The 18,592-nt window shown below is 39.0% G+C and overlaps 2 protein-coding genes across 2 annotated transcripts in view; one reads left to right on the forward strand and one right to left on the reverse strand.

The window, feature by feature from the left end:
• Positions 1 to 5,296, forward strand: part of LOC124152461 (globin-5-like) — a 69,757-nt gene extending 64,461 nt beyond the window's left edge. The window contains exon 4 of the mRNA XM_046525405.2: positions 305 to 5,296. Within this exon, the coding sequence (XP_046381361.1) occupies positions 305 to 445 (141 nt within the window). The 3' untranslated portion in view covers positions 446 to 5,296. The remainder of the gene's footprint in view (positions 1 to 304) is intronic.
• Positions 5,297 to 7,355: 2,059 nt separating this feature from the next.
• The window catches only part of LOC124152463 (neuroglobin-like), a 63,204-nt gene continuing 51,967 nt past the window's right edge, over positions 7,356 to 18,592 (reverse strand). The window contains exon 3 of the mRNA XM_046525406.2: positions 7,356 to 8,708. Coding sequence (XP_046381362.2) covers positions 8,526 to 8,708 — 183 coding nt within the window. The 3' untranslated portion in view covers positions 7,356 to 8,525. The remainder of the gene's footprint in view (positions 8,709 to 18,592) is intronic.

Genomic DNA, 18,592 nt, shown 5'->3' on the forward strand with positions numbered 1-18,592 from the left:
AAGTAAACAATTGACTTCCTTTGCACCGTTGGGGCAGGATACGCTCTACCCTAACGCTAACACCTGGTATAATTACTATTTGATAGGGATTCGTAAACACATGCTCATGATATAGTCGGAATCGTACAATCGACTCTGCTTTATGCAGAATTTTTTATTGAATACGGAAAGGGTTTTGTCGCTTTATTTACTGTTAGTTTTGAAACTTCCGCATTTCTGACATTGCTGAAAAAGCTAATTGCCTTAGTCATGAACTGACCACCACGAACTGATTATGAACTAATCTCCAATTTCTCTTTTCCAGTGGATGGAACAACCGTTCTTGGAGGCAGTGAAACAGACTTTAGGGGACCGCTATACGGACAACATGGACGTTATTTACAAAATAACTATCAAGTTTATTTTAGACAATATGGTGAAAGGCAACAAGAATGCGTTGTCTTGATGTGTGAGACATGTGTGTGAACGCGAGTCACCTCTCTGTTATCACCATACGTCCAATGCGTGGATGCATGCTCGGATACCTGAGATTGAGTGTACTCTTCATCCATTCTACATGAACTGAGGCCCTCAACCAAAGCCCTTTCTACCACAAAGGCCGGACCATATCTCAGTGAAGGAACGTTTACCTACTGTGGCATTCACACACAGTTCATTGAAATAGAAGTATGTGTGTATTTTCTAGCAACGCTTGCCCAGTTTACAAGAAGGACGGAAGGATATCAAATGCGCCACATCTTCCCTTGACCTGTATGGCGTCTTTCCAAAAACATATTTGTTTTAAAATACAAAAGTCCTGTTGTGGGGAGATGACTATTGAGTGACTGCGTTGTTTAAACTCTGCTGTTTTGTGTGTAATTCATGTTGTTAATGTGCGCTGTAATGCCGATCACACGTGTAGGCAGTTTCCTCTGGATAGTTTCCTACTATCTCTACAGCTCTGCCTACTGGTTTCGTAACCTGGAGCTATCCCCGTCTTAGATCCAGGCACTGAAAAGTAAATACACTGGGAATGGGAATTGATCACAACAACAATCACACCCTCTGCACGCCTTTATCGTAGGAAATATTCCACATCAGTTGTCTAATGGAATCAATATCCAAGTGTATCCGGAGAACAGGGACATGTACAGAAACCTGTATTCCTGATTGGAATCTCAGAATGTTTATGTTGTTGGTATTACCGTATTGCAGAAGAGAACTGCTGACTGAAAGGGTATACAGTGTATTTATTACATGTTTGTGCTGTGGTCATCTTATATATTTGGGTAAACATTCTTAGCATTTGATTAATGTCTCAAAAGGTAATTGGAATCGTATACCGTTCTCACAGAAGAATATTGATAATGTCACAAGGGCTGCTACTGTTAGGCTTGTCTCTAATTGGAAACAGGAACAATGATTGAAGATACTGCAAAACATTAACACTTTTTATCGTGGTTGATTGAAACACCAAACACTAAATTGTGATAAAAGGGAAAGAAATCACCTTCAAACAAAACTGCATTTTAAATCCTCATAATCGTTAAACAAGAAAAAAGTCATTTTCATTTTCTTTAACAATTTTTCAAAAAAATAACTTTCCAATTTGGTTTGAAACTGATTTACTACTTGAAGATGTTTCCTTCCTATCTATGTCGTAAACCAAGAATATATTAAAAGTGTGGCATGTCATTCAAGTGTAGGTATAGCTGGTGCAAGACATTTATTGTTTCCGGTTATTTAGATTCACGTTTCCCTTTTATCTTTCCACGAAGCCTGGTTTAAAATAACCATGAAACGATTTCATCTTACTGGGAAATACATCATACCTTTCTTTGCAAGTGAGGTTATATAAGTAGGACATTCTTGAAGATATGATATAACTTCAGTGTATTTTATATGTTTCGGAAATAGCGAAACAGGGTTTGCTCGAGCTCTATATTAACACACATTCAAAATAACACATGTACCTTAGAGTATGATGTGCAAAATAAACAGATTCTTTACAGTTTTACAGCAAGATTTGCAATAGCTACTAATCACACGGGGCAGATTCATATTTTCAAAAAACATCAACAAACACATTGAACTTAATCAACTCAACTGGTTTGAGATCAAAAGAGAAAATACACCGCTCGGAGTCCACCGACTGGTAACCCCTGTCGCATACCATTTAACGTTTTGGTTTCTAAATTCAGATTGATTTTGACAAAGTGTTGTGGGAGAAAATCAGGCCTTATCCGAGAGCTTGATAACTTCATCAATAAGAATCAAAGGCCATTCGGCCAATTGGTGTTTGTCTCGGCTAAATTTAGTTAATATGCAGGAACCATTTCTGAGCGCAGGTCAACAAATATACCAGCCAAGATAAAGGAGGCCACAGAGCAGGCGAAAATTGGTTATGAAGCTGGTTTCCGGAAAACTTCATCAAACATATTAACCAAATTCTAGTCGGGTTGTATGCAACGAGAGGCTTTCGAAATTGATAAATTATAACTGGGTCTTAGGTCAGATATTGATGACTTCTTAAGGTTGGGCATGCACTAGAAAGGATGTCTTGTTTGTGTTACAAATGTCTACCAAGGTCAAAAGTCACATTATTGATGATTGCTGCGCTTATGATTAGTGTCAGACATGGATTTTTCCCTGAGCTAATTTTGACTTTACAGGCCCAAGAAACAAATCGATTTGGCTCGGACATATTTGTCAATCTTCACTTGAAATTGGCTGTTCTCCAGGTTATGTATATTGTGATACCGTAAAAGACCTAAATGAAAACAGTTAATCCGCATAACAAACTATCCATTAATATAACAGTATAAGCTGACGATTGTTTCAAACGTCTTTTCCAAATGACATTGTCTTTATCACTAAACACATGAGCTGAAAGTCAATGGTATGTGCCATCACTATGTCACGTAAAACATTCTCATCTTCATACATTTATGCTAGGCAATATCTGTGGTAGGTGATAAAACACTTTTGTTGATGCAGGACAGCCTGCTGAAAGCAATCTGCAAAAGGTAAATAATATAATGTTGATATGAGTTGGGATGTTTCAGGGCAAACAAACATCGGTATGCTTGGAGAGACTGACCTTAGTGTAAATTCATACTTCGACTTGTAGTGCAATGATGAAGTACAACATATTCCAAATTACATTTCCTGCATTTCTTACTCAGAGTGCATATGGAGGTCCGTGCTGGATATGCAGACCACAGTTACCATAACGCCATGTGCATTTAGACGTGAGCATGCTGACTGTACACTGTCGCACATCACAGGATGGTAGTGCCTGTTTGACCTAGGATTTCTTAGTTCTAATGAGTCCATTAGTTATACAATAGCACATCTACGATCGCTTTGTTGAATAGGGCAATTACCTTTAATATATAATGCTTCAATGCTTCAATGCGACACATGTAAACATACTCATACAATAGTACAGTAATATCGACCATAATATAACAAGAAACGTCAAGATTGTTGTACTGAGTTTGGTAATGTGATCTATGGATTCTATAATTATTAACAAAAAAATCTTCCTTAAAGGCATAAACATTAGTGGAAAGAATTATTCGTTTTTCAGCATGAAAGATTCTAAGCTATTGAATGATGAATAGCCGCCATTAAATATCCTTTAATGTAATGAAATAAATAATGATAAATCATATCACAATGTGTTGTATAAGGACTTTTACACGATAGCGTCGACATTGTCATATTAAACTGAATATAGTTAATTAACGAAACAAAGATATAGTATATCTCGTATATGTGACACAACACAGTATATTAAACCAACTGACAAATTAACGTTCACTGCATAAGACAAATTCAGAAAACACTTCTTTTGAAGGGGTCGCATCGCTAGACGATCGTAACTCCCATATTTTAACGTAGACTTTCGACAGTCGTAGCGATACGATCGTTTTGTGAAACGGGGCACTGTACCATAGGAATAAGGAATAACTGATCAACGAATTTTGGTTGTTAAAGTGTTCCTTCTCTATCTTTCTAGCAGCACATTGTATCATTTATTCCGAAATTGGTCGAGTCCTCTACAGCGAGAATCACGCGGCTCTTCTGCGCCTTACGCTGAGGATGGAGCTGAAAGTGTGTCAACTTGTTTTATCCTAAGATTCCGAGGGAGCTCATTGAATAGATTCATGTTGTCACCCTTTAAGCAAACTTGCAATGTGAATACCAGTGAGTTTTCTAAACGCTGAGATTCCATGAGAGTTAAAATGGCTAGCATAGCTTCATGTTGTCATCTGTTTTACATACTTATTTTTTATTTTCATAAGTTGCTGACGTAGACGTACTGGTACAGATGCTATTATAGAGTGATTTCTCTCATATTTCATATGATAGTTTGTAAATTAACAGAAGCAGTACACTGTAACTCCTTGAGTGAGTTTCTACAATCTTCAACGCCAATATTTTGTTATTATATTACATGTACATAACTTCAAGGAAAAAAAGGAAAAGAGGTGGGTTTTTCGGATTGTCGTATTTGCTGTGCTGAATAAAAAGGTATTTCATGGAAAGACATCGCGGAACAAAGAAACTGACGCCATAGCTGTAAGGTATTACGTTATCAAAGGATGCTCGACCTCGTTCATAAGTTACAGCATGTTGTTTCAGAATATGTATGCATAGAGCTATGTTAACATGTATTCCGTATTCCATTGATAATTCCAGATATTGGAAATATGGATTTATGAATATTTCCATTTCAGTATCAAACTGCTGCCATCCATTCTCATATTGTATTGGCAAATCATGTTGATATTTATGTTAGATAGACATTTTGTAAACAATAATTCAGTTGACACGTTGAGATTATGAATCAAAGACTTAATATATATGGAGAATTGTAGCACCACTTTATTCATTTTGTTGTTGTCAATTTAACTAAGAGAATGCTTTCAAATACCAAATAATTGCGTTTTATCCCAGTGGCATTATTTCAGATGATTAAACTTTTCAAAGGAGTTTAAGTTAATGACAACAAATAATTGTAGCATAACAACATGTTTATTGATAACTAATATATATATATATATATATTTATATATATATATGAGTAATAGTAATGGCGAGAGAACCCGCCGGTCGTGTATTTATAGAACAGTGGGAATAACAATGCAAGGTGACAATATAGGATACATGGCTGTAGAGAAGGATGACGTCATCAATGACGTAATCACTCGCTTCCAGCACCAAGTGTTGTACATATGACATGTACATGCGTCACTGTGACTGTACATAGCTCTTTATGACGTATGAATAAATCGATACAGTTGTTACAGCAATGTCTCATTGTACTTTGTCAAAGATTAGAAATAGATATCTTCAGAGTATCGTGATATAAATAAAGGCACAAACCACAAAAAACAGCTTGCTATATTTGGTTTCGCTGCCCTGTACACGTCTTTCCATCTGTTGTGCCAATGAAAACGATTCCCCATTCGAATGTATTGATTATTGACATAACTTGAAACTTATTCCCATGAACACATGAAAATAGATGGTATTAATTATTATATTACATATTGAAATCATGCCCCATTTCATTTGAGCTACGACATACGCACTGAAACAAATATTTAACATGTATGCGACAAGACCTTTTTATAATGCATTTACCATTAAGGGAAACTTTGAAATATTGTCCTTAGTATTATTGTGTTTCTGTGAACAAGTTTTCCCTGACGTGCAAGGTTTGGTCTAATGACATGTTTAAGTGAGTGAGTGAGTATGGTTTTACGCCGCTTTTAGCAATATTCCAGCAATATCACGGCGGGGGACACCAGAAATAGGCTTCACACATTGTACCCATGTCGGGAATCGAACCCGGGTCTTCTGCGTGACGAGCGAACGCTTTAACCACTAGGCTACCCGACCGCCCGGACATGTTTTAAAACAGAAGTATGTCTCAAATGGAAAATGCTGATTTTTCGAAATTTCAGGAAACATGAGCAAGTTTGTGACCCAAGCTGGAGTCGAAAACGTTTTTATATAATTTCTTTTTTTCTACATGTCCGAGAATCTCAACTTGGGTCAAAAACTATGAAAACCGTTATACCTCTACCTTTTTGTCACAGCTAGGTATTGTATCTATATTTAGCGATGTTTTAAGTAAAAAGCAACAACTTGTTCTTATTCATATGAACACATTCAATAATGATGCAATGGTCAAATTATGATTGTTCAGATTATTCAATAACGTTTTACACCTGCAAGGGTTGATAGTATACAATCGGCCCTCTAATACGAAGACAGAAACTGTTGGTGTGAAATCAACTGGTTTACATTTCCATTCAAACCTTCAAAAACACATCCTTTTAACAACCTACAGTGAAGACATTCCTTGTCAGTGAAGAATCCACCTCAATAGTTGAAGGCAAGCTGAAACGTATCTTTGGACAAAGAACACTTGTTGCAATATCAGGTCTTTGTTCCGCTCTAGCCCTTGGCTACAAATGACCATACTAAACAGGTTTATAAGAGTAATGATACATGTTAGAAATTATAATGTGTTATATCTGTAGAACATATGACTCACTAGTTAGTTATTGAGAGTTTCAAATAGTCACATGTTCATAATAACAACAAGACGTCTTACACATTCAAACTGGCAATACAGTGGTTAATGAAGAGTCATTCATTTACTTCAACCTTCCCTCATTTCTCTGACATGCACAGTTATATCAAAATGCACATTATGGTATACATCATATTATTTTACAATGCACATATCTCGAACAGCTCTATCGGACAGCACAAGTAAGTTAATAGAAATCATAGAGACAATATGCATAGACTCTAAATATCCCTGAAGTTGCACAATTACAAAGTCGAGCAATTTACACCACGGACACCTACAACATATAAGTAGATGCCTATGGAATTACCGAACCAATGTTTCAACACGTCGATAAAAGGTCTAATGTGATAACGTACAGGAAGAGCTAACAATTGCTTGTAATTTCCAGCCATGTGATCAGAGGAGTGTAAATGAAAATGTCCCCCATCAATTGATATATGCCTTATCATTGGCATCTACATCCAGAACACGCATATCAAGACACATTTCAGTAGTGGGTGCGTTGTGTTTAACGCCGCTTCTAACAGTATTCCAGTTATATCACCGCGTGACAGCTTAATGTTGGAGGAGATGCAGGTCTGAGACTTTTACCACTTCGGTGAAACCCAGTGAGTGAGTTGGATTTAACGCCGCTTTTAACAGTATTCCACCTAGGCGTGTGAGCTTAATGTGGGGGGAAAGCCTGAAGTGATGCAGGTCTCAGACGTTTGCCACTTCGGTGAAACCCACGGGCACGGGTATGGTGCTGACAAACTTAGGAACATAATCGGGGTGAACAGGGATTCCAACCCACAATCATAGGTTTCTGGCGTGCCCAAGGAACGCAACTCTGCACAGCGAATCGCGGTGCCTTAGACGACTGGGCCACCCGTGCCCCCAATGTTACAGTAATTACGGATTTCAGTTGGTACATATTCTGACAAACGTTCTGCATGAATGAAAATATTGCAGAGAGTGTTTTGTAGAATTGGCATAATTCCGACAAAGAGGGTTTCTAGTATCACAAGCCCAAATTTTTTGAAACTGAAGCTGTATGAGCATTTAACAAGTTACCTTCATTGATCATGTCTGATTTTATTTCTTGGCGCCAATTATGTCAAGTTTCAGATAGGAGATAAACGAAACATCGTTGAATCTACTTCCTCTGGAAACTGAATGTTTAGCGAGATACCCTTTCACTAACAATAGGAAAACAGTATATAGGTTAAGGTAATTCTCATCATATATCATATATATAATGTGGCATTTAACATGTTGAGAACATTAGACACATTGCATTGAATTCAATCGATAAACAATCTCTGCATGAAATGATGGATACCTGAAATTTTGTATTATTAATATTTGTGTTAATTTGGAATCTAGAACGTTGAAAGAAAGTTTACACCCTACCACAATGTGTTTTACTTATAAACATACACGCAGTACATGGTGACGCTTATGTCCTCACCATGTCTTTTACTAGTTATCAGCTGGTATTTCCATTGTTCATTGCTATATGTATACTCGACTTGCACACGTGTTCGTTTCCGTGTTTCCAAACACCATCTTCACTTTGGGATCTAGTGTTAAACTCTCGTGTCCTGGTAGATGCATATTGCTTTACTGTATCCTGCCGATAACCTCGAGATTTCAAAATGACAAATCCCTTATGCAGGATAGGTTATTAACGTCCGTTAAGCACATAGTACAGGCATATTCGGTCCATTACTCCTGGCCTTCGGTTGCATACCATAATATGATAATGTCACAGCTTGCGGAATACTTTGGAACGTTGTCGTTAACAACTCCGGGTGAGCCGAGGGTAGGCAGCGGATGATTTCTGGAACTACGCGAAATCCATTCAGCTCTGTGGAAGTCACCGACATATTTTGCCTTGCATCGTAATTGAGTTGGTCTGTAATTAGGAGAATTATCTGAGAACATCTTGTCACGGTTCTGACTCCACTAAAACAGGTGGCACACTGTTACTGTCTTTATGTTCCTCCGTGAAACCGTCAGTAAGTGCCTGTAGAATGAACGTGATAGCAATTTTGTATATAGTCTCCATGTTTTCTGTATAGCGATCCCCAAGGGTTATCTTCACTGCTTCCAAGAACGGTGACCTCATAGTCTGAAAAAGAATAACACATAGTGTAAAAGCGCGAATGATATTGAAGGATAAGGGCAATCGTTTTGTGTACCTGAAGCGAGCTAGCCAGACAGCAAATTGACATATGATAATATCAAAATAAATGATTATGTCGTTTTTACGAGGCAAGGCAAGTATACACAAGTCAAAACCCAGACACACGGCTGATCAAACGCTCATGATATTGATTTGCAAAAAAACCGTCCGTTGCAAGATCACCGACAACAGAAATCAGTTGTATTATTCAATACAAACATTGGTGTTTGTTAATAATTTAGTAAATGTGTTTTGCCGTGATGAACCTGACTTCCGATCCATTGAGTTTCCTCTTACGACCAAATAAATAACTTGGAACCAATTCTGTCTTGGAATTCCCAACAGAAATGCGAAAGACAGAGATTCGCCATATGTGAGACACGTTCCGGAATTACATACCCCGAGGGGATTCCGGGTTAGAATCGGTCCCAACTTTCCAATGCTTGTCGTACGAGGCGACTTAATGGACCTAGTGGTCAGGCTCGGTGGCTTGGTTGATAACGCCCCAACGTAAACCGACGGCACGGGTGCGTGCCCATTATATCAATCACTGGGTTGCTTGATCCAGACCTATTTACAGACCGCCGTCCTATAGCTGGAACATTGTAGTGCGGCATTCGACAACAAATTATTCCACAAACACACACTATTTTCAGGTGACATAAACATTGCAGTTGTACTGTAAGTATCCCTGGGAATGAATACACATTTATGTATTATAATAACCAAAATGAGTTCAATTACAACATCCATTGGAAAAAAGAAATGTACTGCGATCACAAAAAACAAGTGTATTGAGTGAAGCCAGAGTTCGTTTGTTCAACCTAGACAATCACGTTTTGAACTATAGACGAGGCGGCCCCTGTTAGACCTTACAAAAAAATGCATGACGCAACTCTCCTGAAGAAAGAGCTTAAGAAGAAGCAGACAATTACAGGCGCAACGCAAATGACGGACACATATGGTGCAGGGATGTAAAGTATCACCACGCTATTTTTTTCAATGTAATACGTGTATCATGGCCTCCAACGCAATTGTCCTCATGACGTATCAGATCAATTCATCGCAGGTGATAAATTAGAGGGCACATCTTCAGAGTGAACTCTATTGTTGTCATATAAGATGCTGAAAACGTATATCACTTCTAAGATATGTATCATATCAATAGAGTTTCAGAAAACGCTATATATTATAATCCCTGCACAGCAGGAGCATATGGTATTATGATGAAGCATGTGTAGCGGCTATGCAATCGATCGTGGGCAGTTCGGAGGAGAAGCTTCATGACACATGCCTGTAGAGTCGAATGATGTGGCGGTATGGCTTTGAATCAATATGGGAATGCATCGTTGTAAAGAATGAATGCTTACAATCCCAATATTAATATAACCACATCAAAGACAAATACTTTTGAATTTCTATGGAAAGAGGAAAATTAATAGCTCAAAGAGAGACTCCCACCAGATTGTCATCAATGCCACACTATTACGTCAATACCTATTACCATAATGTGCGGTGGGCCATCGTCCCGTGGAGCAGAATAAGAGGTGTTTCTTATTGTAAAGAGAAAAAAAACTTCAGGCGGTCTTAAGCGAAGATCAGCTGATTGGAATACATTTGATTCTAGTATTTGAAGAGTCATATTCGAAATTATTCGTCATCAACAATAGAGAAAAACGCAAGGTACGCAATAAACCTGGATTGTGCATCCATTGAAAATGATAATACAGCGACAAAAAACGGAATGCTTTTCTAAAATATTAGCAGCATCTGATCAAAGATCAAAGCAACATTTCGACAAAATACATTGTCATTGTATAGATACACGACCGTGCAGGACCCACATGAGAGGACACAATTATTATTATCGGGGATTAAGAGCTGGCATTTGAAACAGATGGCGCAAATGGCTACGGGAGACATGTTTGGTGCTAGCTGGTGTCATCACAGAAATGCATGTGAGACGCTGATGATCGCTATTTTGCTATGCAGTTTTGTCCGTGGAAGTAATTATACCCCACGCAGGCGTGGGAGTTACAGGAAAACCGACGACAACAGCACTAGTGTGAAAGCTTCACTGTTGTCATTGGGTTCCTAATGCTGCAGGGGCTGTGGGGTAGTCTCATGGGTTCGATTCCGTGTTGGGGTGACACCAGGATAGTGCCAAAAACAGCGAAAACCAATAAAGCTGCACCGACACTATTACACCAGTTTCTTATTTGATTCAGTAAGAAAAGCTCGACCTGGACAAGGTAAGCAAAACACTAATGTCCAGATGTTATCTGTCTGTCTGTCTGTACTCCAGATCACTCGAGGTAATTCAATATACTCTAGAACACACATGCTGATTCAATATAGCTGTCGCAGGACTTCGACTACGCCACTGTACTGATTGAGGTCGACACTGTATGTTTTTTCATTAGTTCTTTTCGTGTGAATGACAACCACTCGTCTCAGCCGCCTTATTATTTGCCTTATTAGTCTGCATTTAGAAACGACAACGAATACGCCAAATACATACCTATGCTTGAGGTTAGCTATTGATATGAAGAATATGAAGAATCAGACCAACATCGATAAAGTATCCCACCATAGCATTGCGCAACTGTAGGTACATAGACTTAGATACAACACGGATAAAAGGAATGTAGGTCAATCAGACGAGTAACCTGGGGAGTGTAGATTATGTGAGGATTATTTAGGGTCCCGATATCCATTATATCACGGTTTATGAATGCCTAAGTGAGTTGGGTTTAACGTTGCTTTGAACAGTATTCGAGTTTTATCACGGCGTGTCTGCTTAATGTGGGAGGAGAGCCAGAAGTGATGCAGGTCTCAGACGTTTACCACTTCGGTGAAACCCCCGTGCAAGGTTTTGGTGCTGACAAACCTAGCAACATAATCGGGACGAACCCGAAGTTCATAACCAAACAACAATCAAAGGTTTCTGGCGTGTCCAAGGGCACAACTGCTGGGAGACAGAGGTATAAATATATATATATATATATATATATATATATGTGTGTGTGTGTGTGTGTGTGTGTGTGTGTGTGTGTGTGTGTGTGTGTGTGTGTGTGTGTGTGTATATATGATTGAAAAGGATGAAATATACATGTACACATACTTTGGTTGTGTACAAGCATCAATGTAAAAGTCGGTGTTCTCATAAATAAGAGTTTTTGTCTTTGCAAAACAAAACGCATTGCACATCAACCCAACACTGCAAACATGAATCACGGACACTGATTATGACACCAGGTGTTTGAAAACTGGAGCATCGTTCTTCACACATCATCCCGAAAACATCGAAATAACAGTGGTCATGTTTTCAGGTCAGATGAAAGCAAACACAACGTAACTTTGATCCGTTATTCTGATTGCCTTCACAGCTTGCTGGAGCTATCGCGGACCAAGACAAGACGGGTCGTCATCTTCGGGGAGACCAATTACCGGATGGTGTGGATCAGGTGCAGGAAGACATGCTAGTTATAATCATGTTGCATTAGTAATGAGATGTCATAAGGGTGTCAGCTGATCCTGTTCCACATTGTCACTTGATTGGTACCATTTGTGATTACTCGCATTGACATCTGCATGCTCTGTGGACGTGATACATAAAAGTATCGCTATATTCGCGGTATTCTAAATATAGTATGACCGAATGTATGTATACAATATCTTGTTTCTTTATACTTTACCTTTGAAGAATTCTTTAAATTGGGATTTCCTGGAGTCATTTAAAGTAGTATTGTGCTTTGATGTCAAACATTCGAAATAATTTATATTTCTTTATAACGGCCAACATGCAAACACAATCAGATTATTGAAAGGTTTCGCGTGGGTGACTCAGCTCTTAATGCATTTGGCTTCATTGTAACACTGGATAAATACACCTTGTTTATATTTCAGTAATCGTGTTTGATTTGTAGTTCATCCTAATATATCATCTCATCCCGGCCCTACACTATCAATAATCAAACTGCGCTGTACATATGTACAGCTCATTGATCTGCAAGATCTAACGTCGGCAGTTCCACACAACCAGTATGAAGGACCTAGAGTGGCCATTACAAGGCGAACGAGTGGTCACAGCATTCCGTCCTCTCATTACTAAAACCACGACTCATGCTTGACCCCCGCTCCTGGGACATGACAACCAAAATGACCACTGATCAATGCAAGGGAAACCTATCCCCAATTAACGCGGGATAGCTATTTCCAGGCCCGAAATAATGGCATTTTCGGACAGGCCAGATCGTCTTTCAGGGCGAGAACAGATACTACGATCCCTAATGCAGTTATTTCACGATCGGCTCCCTCTTTATTACCATGGCGAAACACGAATATCAATACCTCGAGTGGTAGTTGCTGTTTTAATCAGCTCGTCATATACTTCACTGTCGGGAAGAGGATTTCGAAAGAAGGCCAAAGGCTACTTGAAAACACTACCGGAGGAAATTGGTACCTTTAACACGTAAATGTCCTTTATCTTTGACAATGGCGCTTATATAAATCATTAATAAGACGTTAGAAATCAATACAAGTAAGACAGGCCATGGGGTATATTCTGCTAACATTATACATAGTTAGGGACCTACTATTTGATTATATGGGGTGGGTAGGGGTTAGTGGTGCTGAGATTTATTTCGAAAATATTCTTTGTTACAGAAAATGCTGTGAAGACAATTTATCATGTTTTGCAAAGAAAATAATTATTCATAAGCTTACCTGAAAATAAATTGGATATTGGTTTGGTATAGCTCAAAAGATAAATATTTTTATATTTGCAGTCAGTGTGTGCATTTGGCATTAGGACCCATGGATATTATTACATCCTGTTTAGGCTACGCCTGTTGTTCTGGATGCGTACAATGCACATCAGGTCTGTTCCCGACAGTGATATCTTCAGGGAAATTACTAACGTGTGAGGGTGGTATTTGTAGAGAAGTATAGTAAGGGTGAACACATAGCGTTGAATTATGCAAACAACTTCACAATTGCATCAGCCTAACTCGCGCCAACAAACACGCACAAGGCTTGACACTGCAACCAAGGGAAGTAATTCTTGAAAAATTGTGAAATATTATTAGCAAAGTACAGAGTTAATCAAATATAATTCTTTGTGCAATACATAAAACATATGACGTATTCAGAAATAGTTAGGGAGATATAGATAAAGGTGGCTACTTCAAATCTGACATATATGTAACAGAACTTCGTACCATTGGAATTGACGGAAGCGCACTAAAATCATTCATCTACCGCCAGTGTGAGGACATTTATTTGCACTCATTTGACACAGCATACCTTATCTGCACAACAAACGTAATCCTGTTGGAGTCTTTGATTGGCATATAAAAATTGGAAGATCGTTTTCAGAGCTACTTCTTGCTCCTTCATCAGCACACATGATGAAGGAGAAAGAAGAAGCTATGAAACGTCGTGACAAAGAATAAAAGAAGTTGCTATCCATAAAAAGTATCATGTATTAAAGTCATGATGGACACAAAACCATTTTTATCAAACAAGGGATGCTTGATTTATAGGACGTGCATGGCAAAGGTGTCAATCGATATAAAGCATCATTTGCTTGATGAGGTGTTCACTGATAACGTCGCAGCAAGTGTAACAACAAACGTCAAGACCAGTGAATATCCAGTCTCGATTACCCGCTGAATCAGATTCCATTGGGCATAAAAGACAAAATAGCGTTGAAAAATTCATGAATGTCAGCTGAAAATGGTAGGCATGTCCTGCCCTATCGACAGCAGTCATCACTCCCACAAAGTGCACAAAAAGCAAGCGTGTGTTGCCTGACACCTCACAGCTATACTCCTGCAACATTACGAACAATTCTAACAAGAAATCGTACTTGCTCAGCAGTATTTGATACAAACACGTTCAGTAGATGTCCGTGTTGACGTCATGTATCGCATTGTGAGTCGCCTACGTACACGCTCCGAGGAGTGAAATGTATAAATGATCCATGAAATAGGGGCGGTCGGGTAGCCTAGTGGTTAAAGCGTTCGCTCGTCCCGCTGAAGACCCGGGTTCGATTGCCGACATGGATACAATGAGTGAAGTCCATTTCTGGAGTCCCCCGCGTGATATTGCTGGAATATTGCTACAAGCGGTGTAAAACCAAACTCACTCACTCACTCACTACAAATGAAATATGTATGATTAACGGTGCATTTAGGGGATGTTGATGCGTAATATACACGATGGTTGTGAGAGTGGTGAGACATTTCTTTTTTCGACATATAGAGAATCAAATTAAATTAAATTAATAACAGCATGTGTGTTTACCGTCAAACACCGCTCTGTCAAACTTGAGTGAGTAAGTGAGTATGGTTTTACTTAGCAATATTCCAGCAATATCACGGCAGGGCACACCAGAAATAAGGTTCACACATTGTACCCATGTCGGGAATCGAACCCTGGTCTTCGGCGTGACGAGCGACCGCTTTAACCACTAGGCTACCCGACCGCCCCTCTGTCAAACTTGAAGGGACCTACGTAAATAATGGTCATCCGAGGTCTGACACAACCGAAAAATGAACTTAGCATACCGATCTACATGAAGAAAGAATAACACCATGTGAAAACTACCTAATTTAAATACATTATCAAATTTAGCGGTACGTGTTCTCTTCCGAGCTGAAGAGAATGAACATTCAAGAAAAGCATCCTTAATCCCTACCGACATCTTACTCCATATTGAAAATATGTTTAGTCGAGGGATACCAAACCCTTTGGTAATTTGCGATTTAGTTTTAGAACCATGCACAATTTGTTCCGAACTATACAGAAGCAAATTAAATGAACCTAATCAAACAGCATGTGTTCACATGTACTTAAATAAAAAAAGTTATTTTTTCCAACTTTAGAAAATCCTATGATTATCAATTACTGGACATTTTCTGTAATCGCTGCCTGTAACCAAATGGCGACGCAACATGAAAGTTCAGACATAGTAAAAGCACACGAATAATCATGGTCTGAAATCAATTCTGTGATATCTAATGATTTTACCTCCAGATGTTTTACATACCTGACTCAGATGGTAGAATTAACCTATACTTAAGCACACTATGACTCACGATGGTTAACGATTGTGCAGGTTTTGATATTGCTCATTTGGAGTCTGCAAAACATCAAAATATCAAAGCACAGTCTTATTAAGATCAGACATGTCATTACGTGGAATACAATACGGTAGGAATACTATTACAGAGCCAGTGGTTATGAAACAAAATCATTTTGTGCAAGCATCATATTGATATAGACAGTGCCTTTAATATATGCAGCAGGGCAAAAGAATGTAAACACCAGTGTTTGATGAAACAAGCCAGAAATGGGTATTTGATGATGATGTATTTCATACGGGAATAAGAGTTATGTTTTGTTTTGATGATATGTTTTTCGGCGACTGTATGCAGCCTGGTAACGTTTTGTTAATGTTTGTAATAACTATTTTTGGGTCACATCCAATTTTTAAGCATACACTTTCTTTTGCCAAGCAATTTATATCACCAATATCACGAGTGCCCCGAGGGAAATAAAAGAAAACGGATACAGAAATGATTGTTATTGCATTTCTTGCGAGCCTGTCAATGGGGAATCTTCATCGTCTGCAGTTGCTTCTAGACCTGTAGAATTGAAAACGTAGGTCGGTACGTTCTCGGTTGTATTGTCATCTATTACATACATTGCATGACGCCAATGTCGCGACCAAGGACAGTTCTTATGATAAACGTTGATGAAAATGAGTTGTATTGTACAACGTAGACGGTCATGTAGTGATGTACTGTGCTACATGTACAGTGAATCACTGGTTCGTAGTGCACCCACGGTTACACAATGCTACCGGTAAGGATTGGACCTTTTAGGACAACTGAGCAAAGGTTTCTACTTGAAGATGATAACTACAGTGTGTAGAACGTTCTGGAATTAGCAACGTCGCGGCGCCAGAACATCTTCACAACCAGGCACATACTCAGCAAGTCAATCAGCTGTCATGACATTGATGGTCAGTTCCAATAATGGCTGCAGCTGCACGTAAACATCATTCGTGGACGTCTTGTCTTCACATACGTCTCCAAGTGTGCAAATAGCTCCTGGTCCCTGGACATCAATATCAAGATGAACCTTGAAGTCCGTTCACGTACATCAGACACCATCAGTGTAAGCGTGTTTGCAAAGATGTTTGAAATTACCTCATTCAGTTTGATTAAACCAACACATTTATCATTGGAAATAGTTGTAAGCAGGTCGTGATGAAATGTCATCAGGCCATCGAAGAAGTTACAAGATAATTAAAGTTTTCAGAAAAGTTTTCAGCGAATTTAATATCTGCACACTTTTTCTGTTTGTGTTTTTGCACCGGCATGTCAATCGCTGGCAATCATAAATCTTCTTAGCTTCCCTGTTGAATTTTATTAGACGCATTACCATCAGACGTTGTACATGATGCATTTCTGCAATTGTCCATGACACAGAAGGGCTTCTTTTATGGGACTTATGGGACATTGACTGTTGACTGGTTGACTAATTTTATTTGAGAATGTGTCAGTGTGATTTGAGTGAGTGAGTGAGTGAGTGAGTGAGAGAGTGAGTGAGTGGGTGAGTGAGTGAGTGAGTGGGTTTGAGTGAGTGAGTGAGTGAGTGAGTGAGTGAGTGAGTGCACATGGTCAAGTTGAAGAACGTGACATACTACGTCCATCACATTCTTTGCCATTTCATCCATTTTTACACGTACGAGAATTCTGAGTACCTATTCAACCATTTCCACGAGTGGCATACAAATACGCATGCATCAATACATGTTAAATATCTTGTCTGGGTACAGTCTTAACGACGATAATTATATTTTCGATAATGTCCAAACGTCATTCATTATTGACAGGTCACTACCATGTCTGACTGCGTCTACAGAACAATCTACTGGCAACTTCTTGAAGATCGAATCAATATACAACTCATCATTCCCACATAAATATCACTCGTATTGTTTGATCAACATGTCCTTGACGTAGGCTCAGCCCTGAAAAAGTTTGTAAGCGATTATTCTTCGCAAAAAAGGAGAATTTTGTCCCTACCAATCGGCAATCACACTGGTCTAATAGCACTGTGGTTAGAGCTTTGACTCTTCACGCCCAAGACCCGGGTTCGATTCCCAACATTGGTACAATGTTTTAAGCCCACACTTAGTGTTACAGATCGTGATGCAAATGGCCACAGTTTCGTCCATTTTTCTGGTGAGAAGCACACTGTCTGTAATCAGCATTAATTTACAGACCGGTACAAAAATACTGTATTCTTTTTATATCTCTTTCGAAAGGACATCAGTTTTCCGCCGATGATAAATTGGGATGAAAAGTTCGGTATTCGCTCGTTGATTTTTATTGGGTAGTATTTACATTAACGATTGATGAGCATTATAACAAGACGACAAGACAAAGTTTCTGCTGGGAAATATTTACGTTAAAGGGTCCATCTACCAGCTAGCTGTTCTAATGATTGCACAGGATGTAGTCGGGGGCACGAATGGTCAGTCGGCGAAGGCTCTGCAATTCGCTGTGCAGAGCTGTGTCCCTGGGGCACGAAAAAAACCTATGATTGTGGGTTCGATTCCCGGTTCGCCCTAATTATGTTTCTTGATCTGTCAGCACCATGCGCGTACTGGTGGGTTTCAACTATATGGTAAACGCCAGAGACCTACTTCACTCGGGGCTAGAGGACGTTCATGCATGTATATATATAATATACATGTGTGTGTGTGTGTGTGTGTGTGTGTGTGTGTGTGTGTTTGCGTGTATGGCTGCTTT

This window comes from Haliotis rufescens, unplaced genomic scaffold, assembly GCF_023055435.1.
Source record: "Haliotis rufescens isolate VD_foot unplaced genomic scaffold, xgHalRufe1.0.p SCAF_74, whole genome shotgun sequence".
Lineage (NCBI taxonomy): Eukaryota > Metazoa > Mollusca > Gastropoda > Lepetellida > Haliotidae > Haliotis > Haliotis rufescens.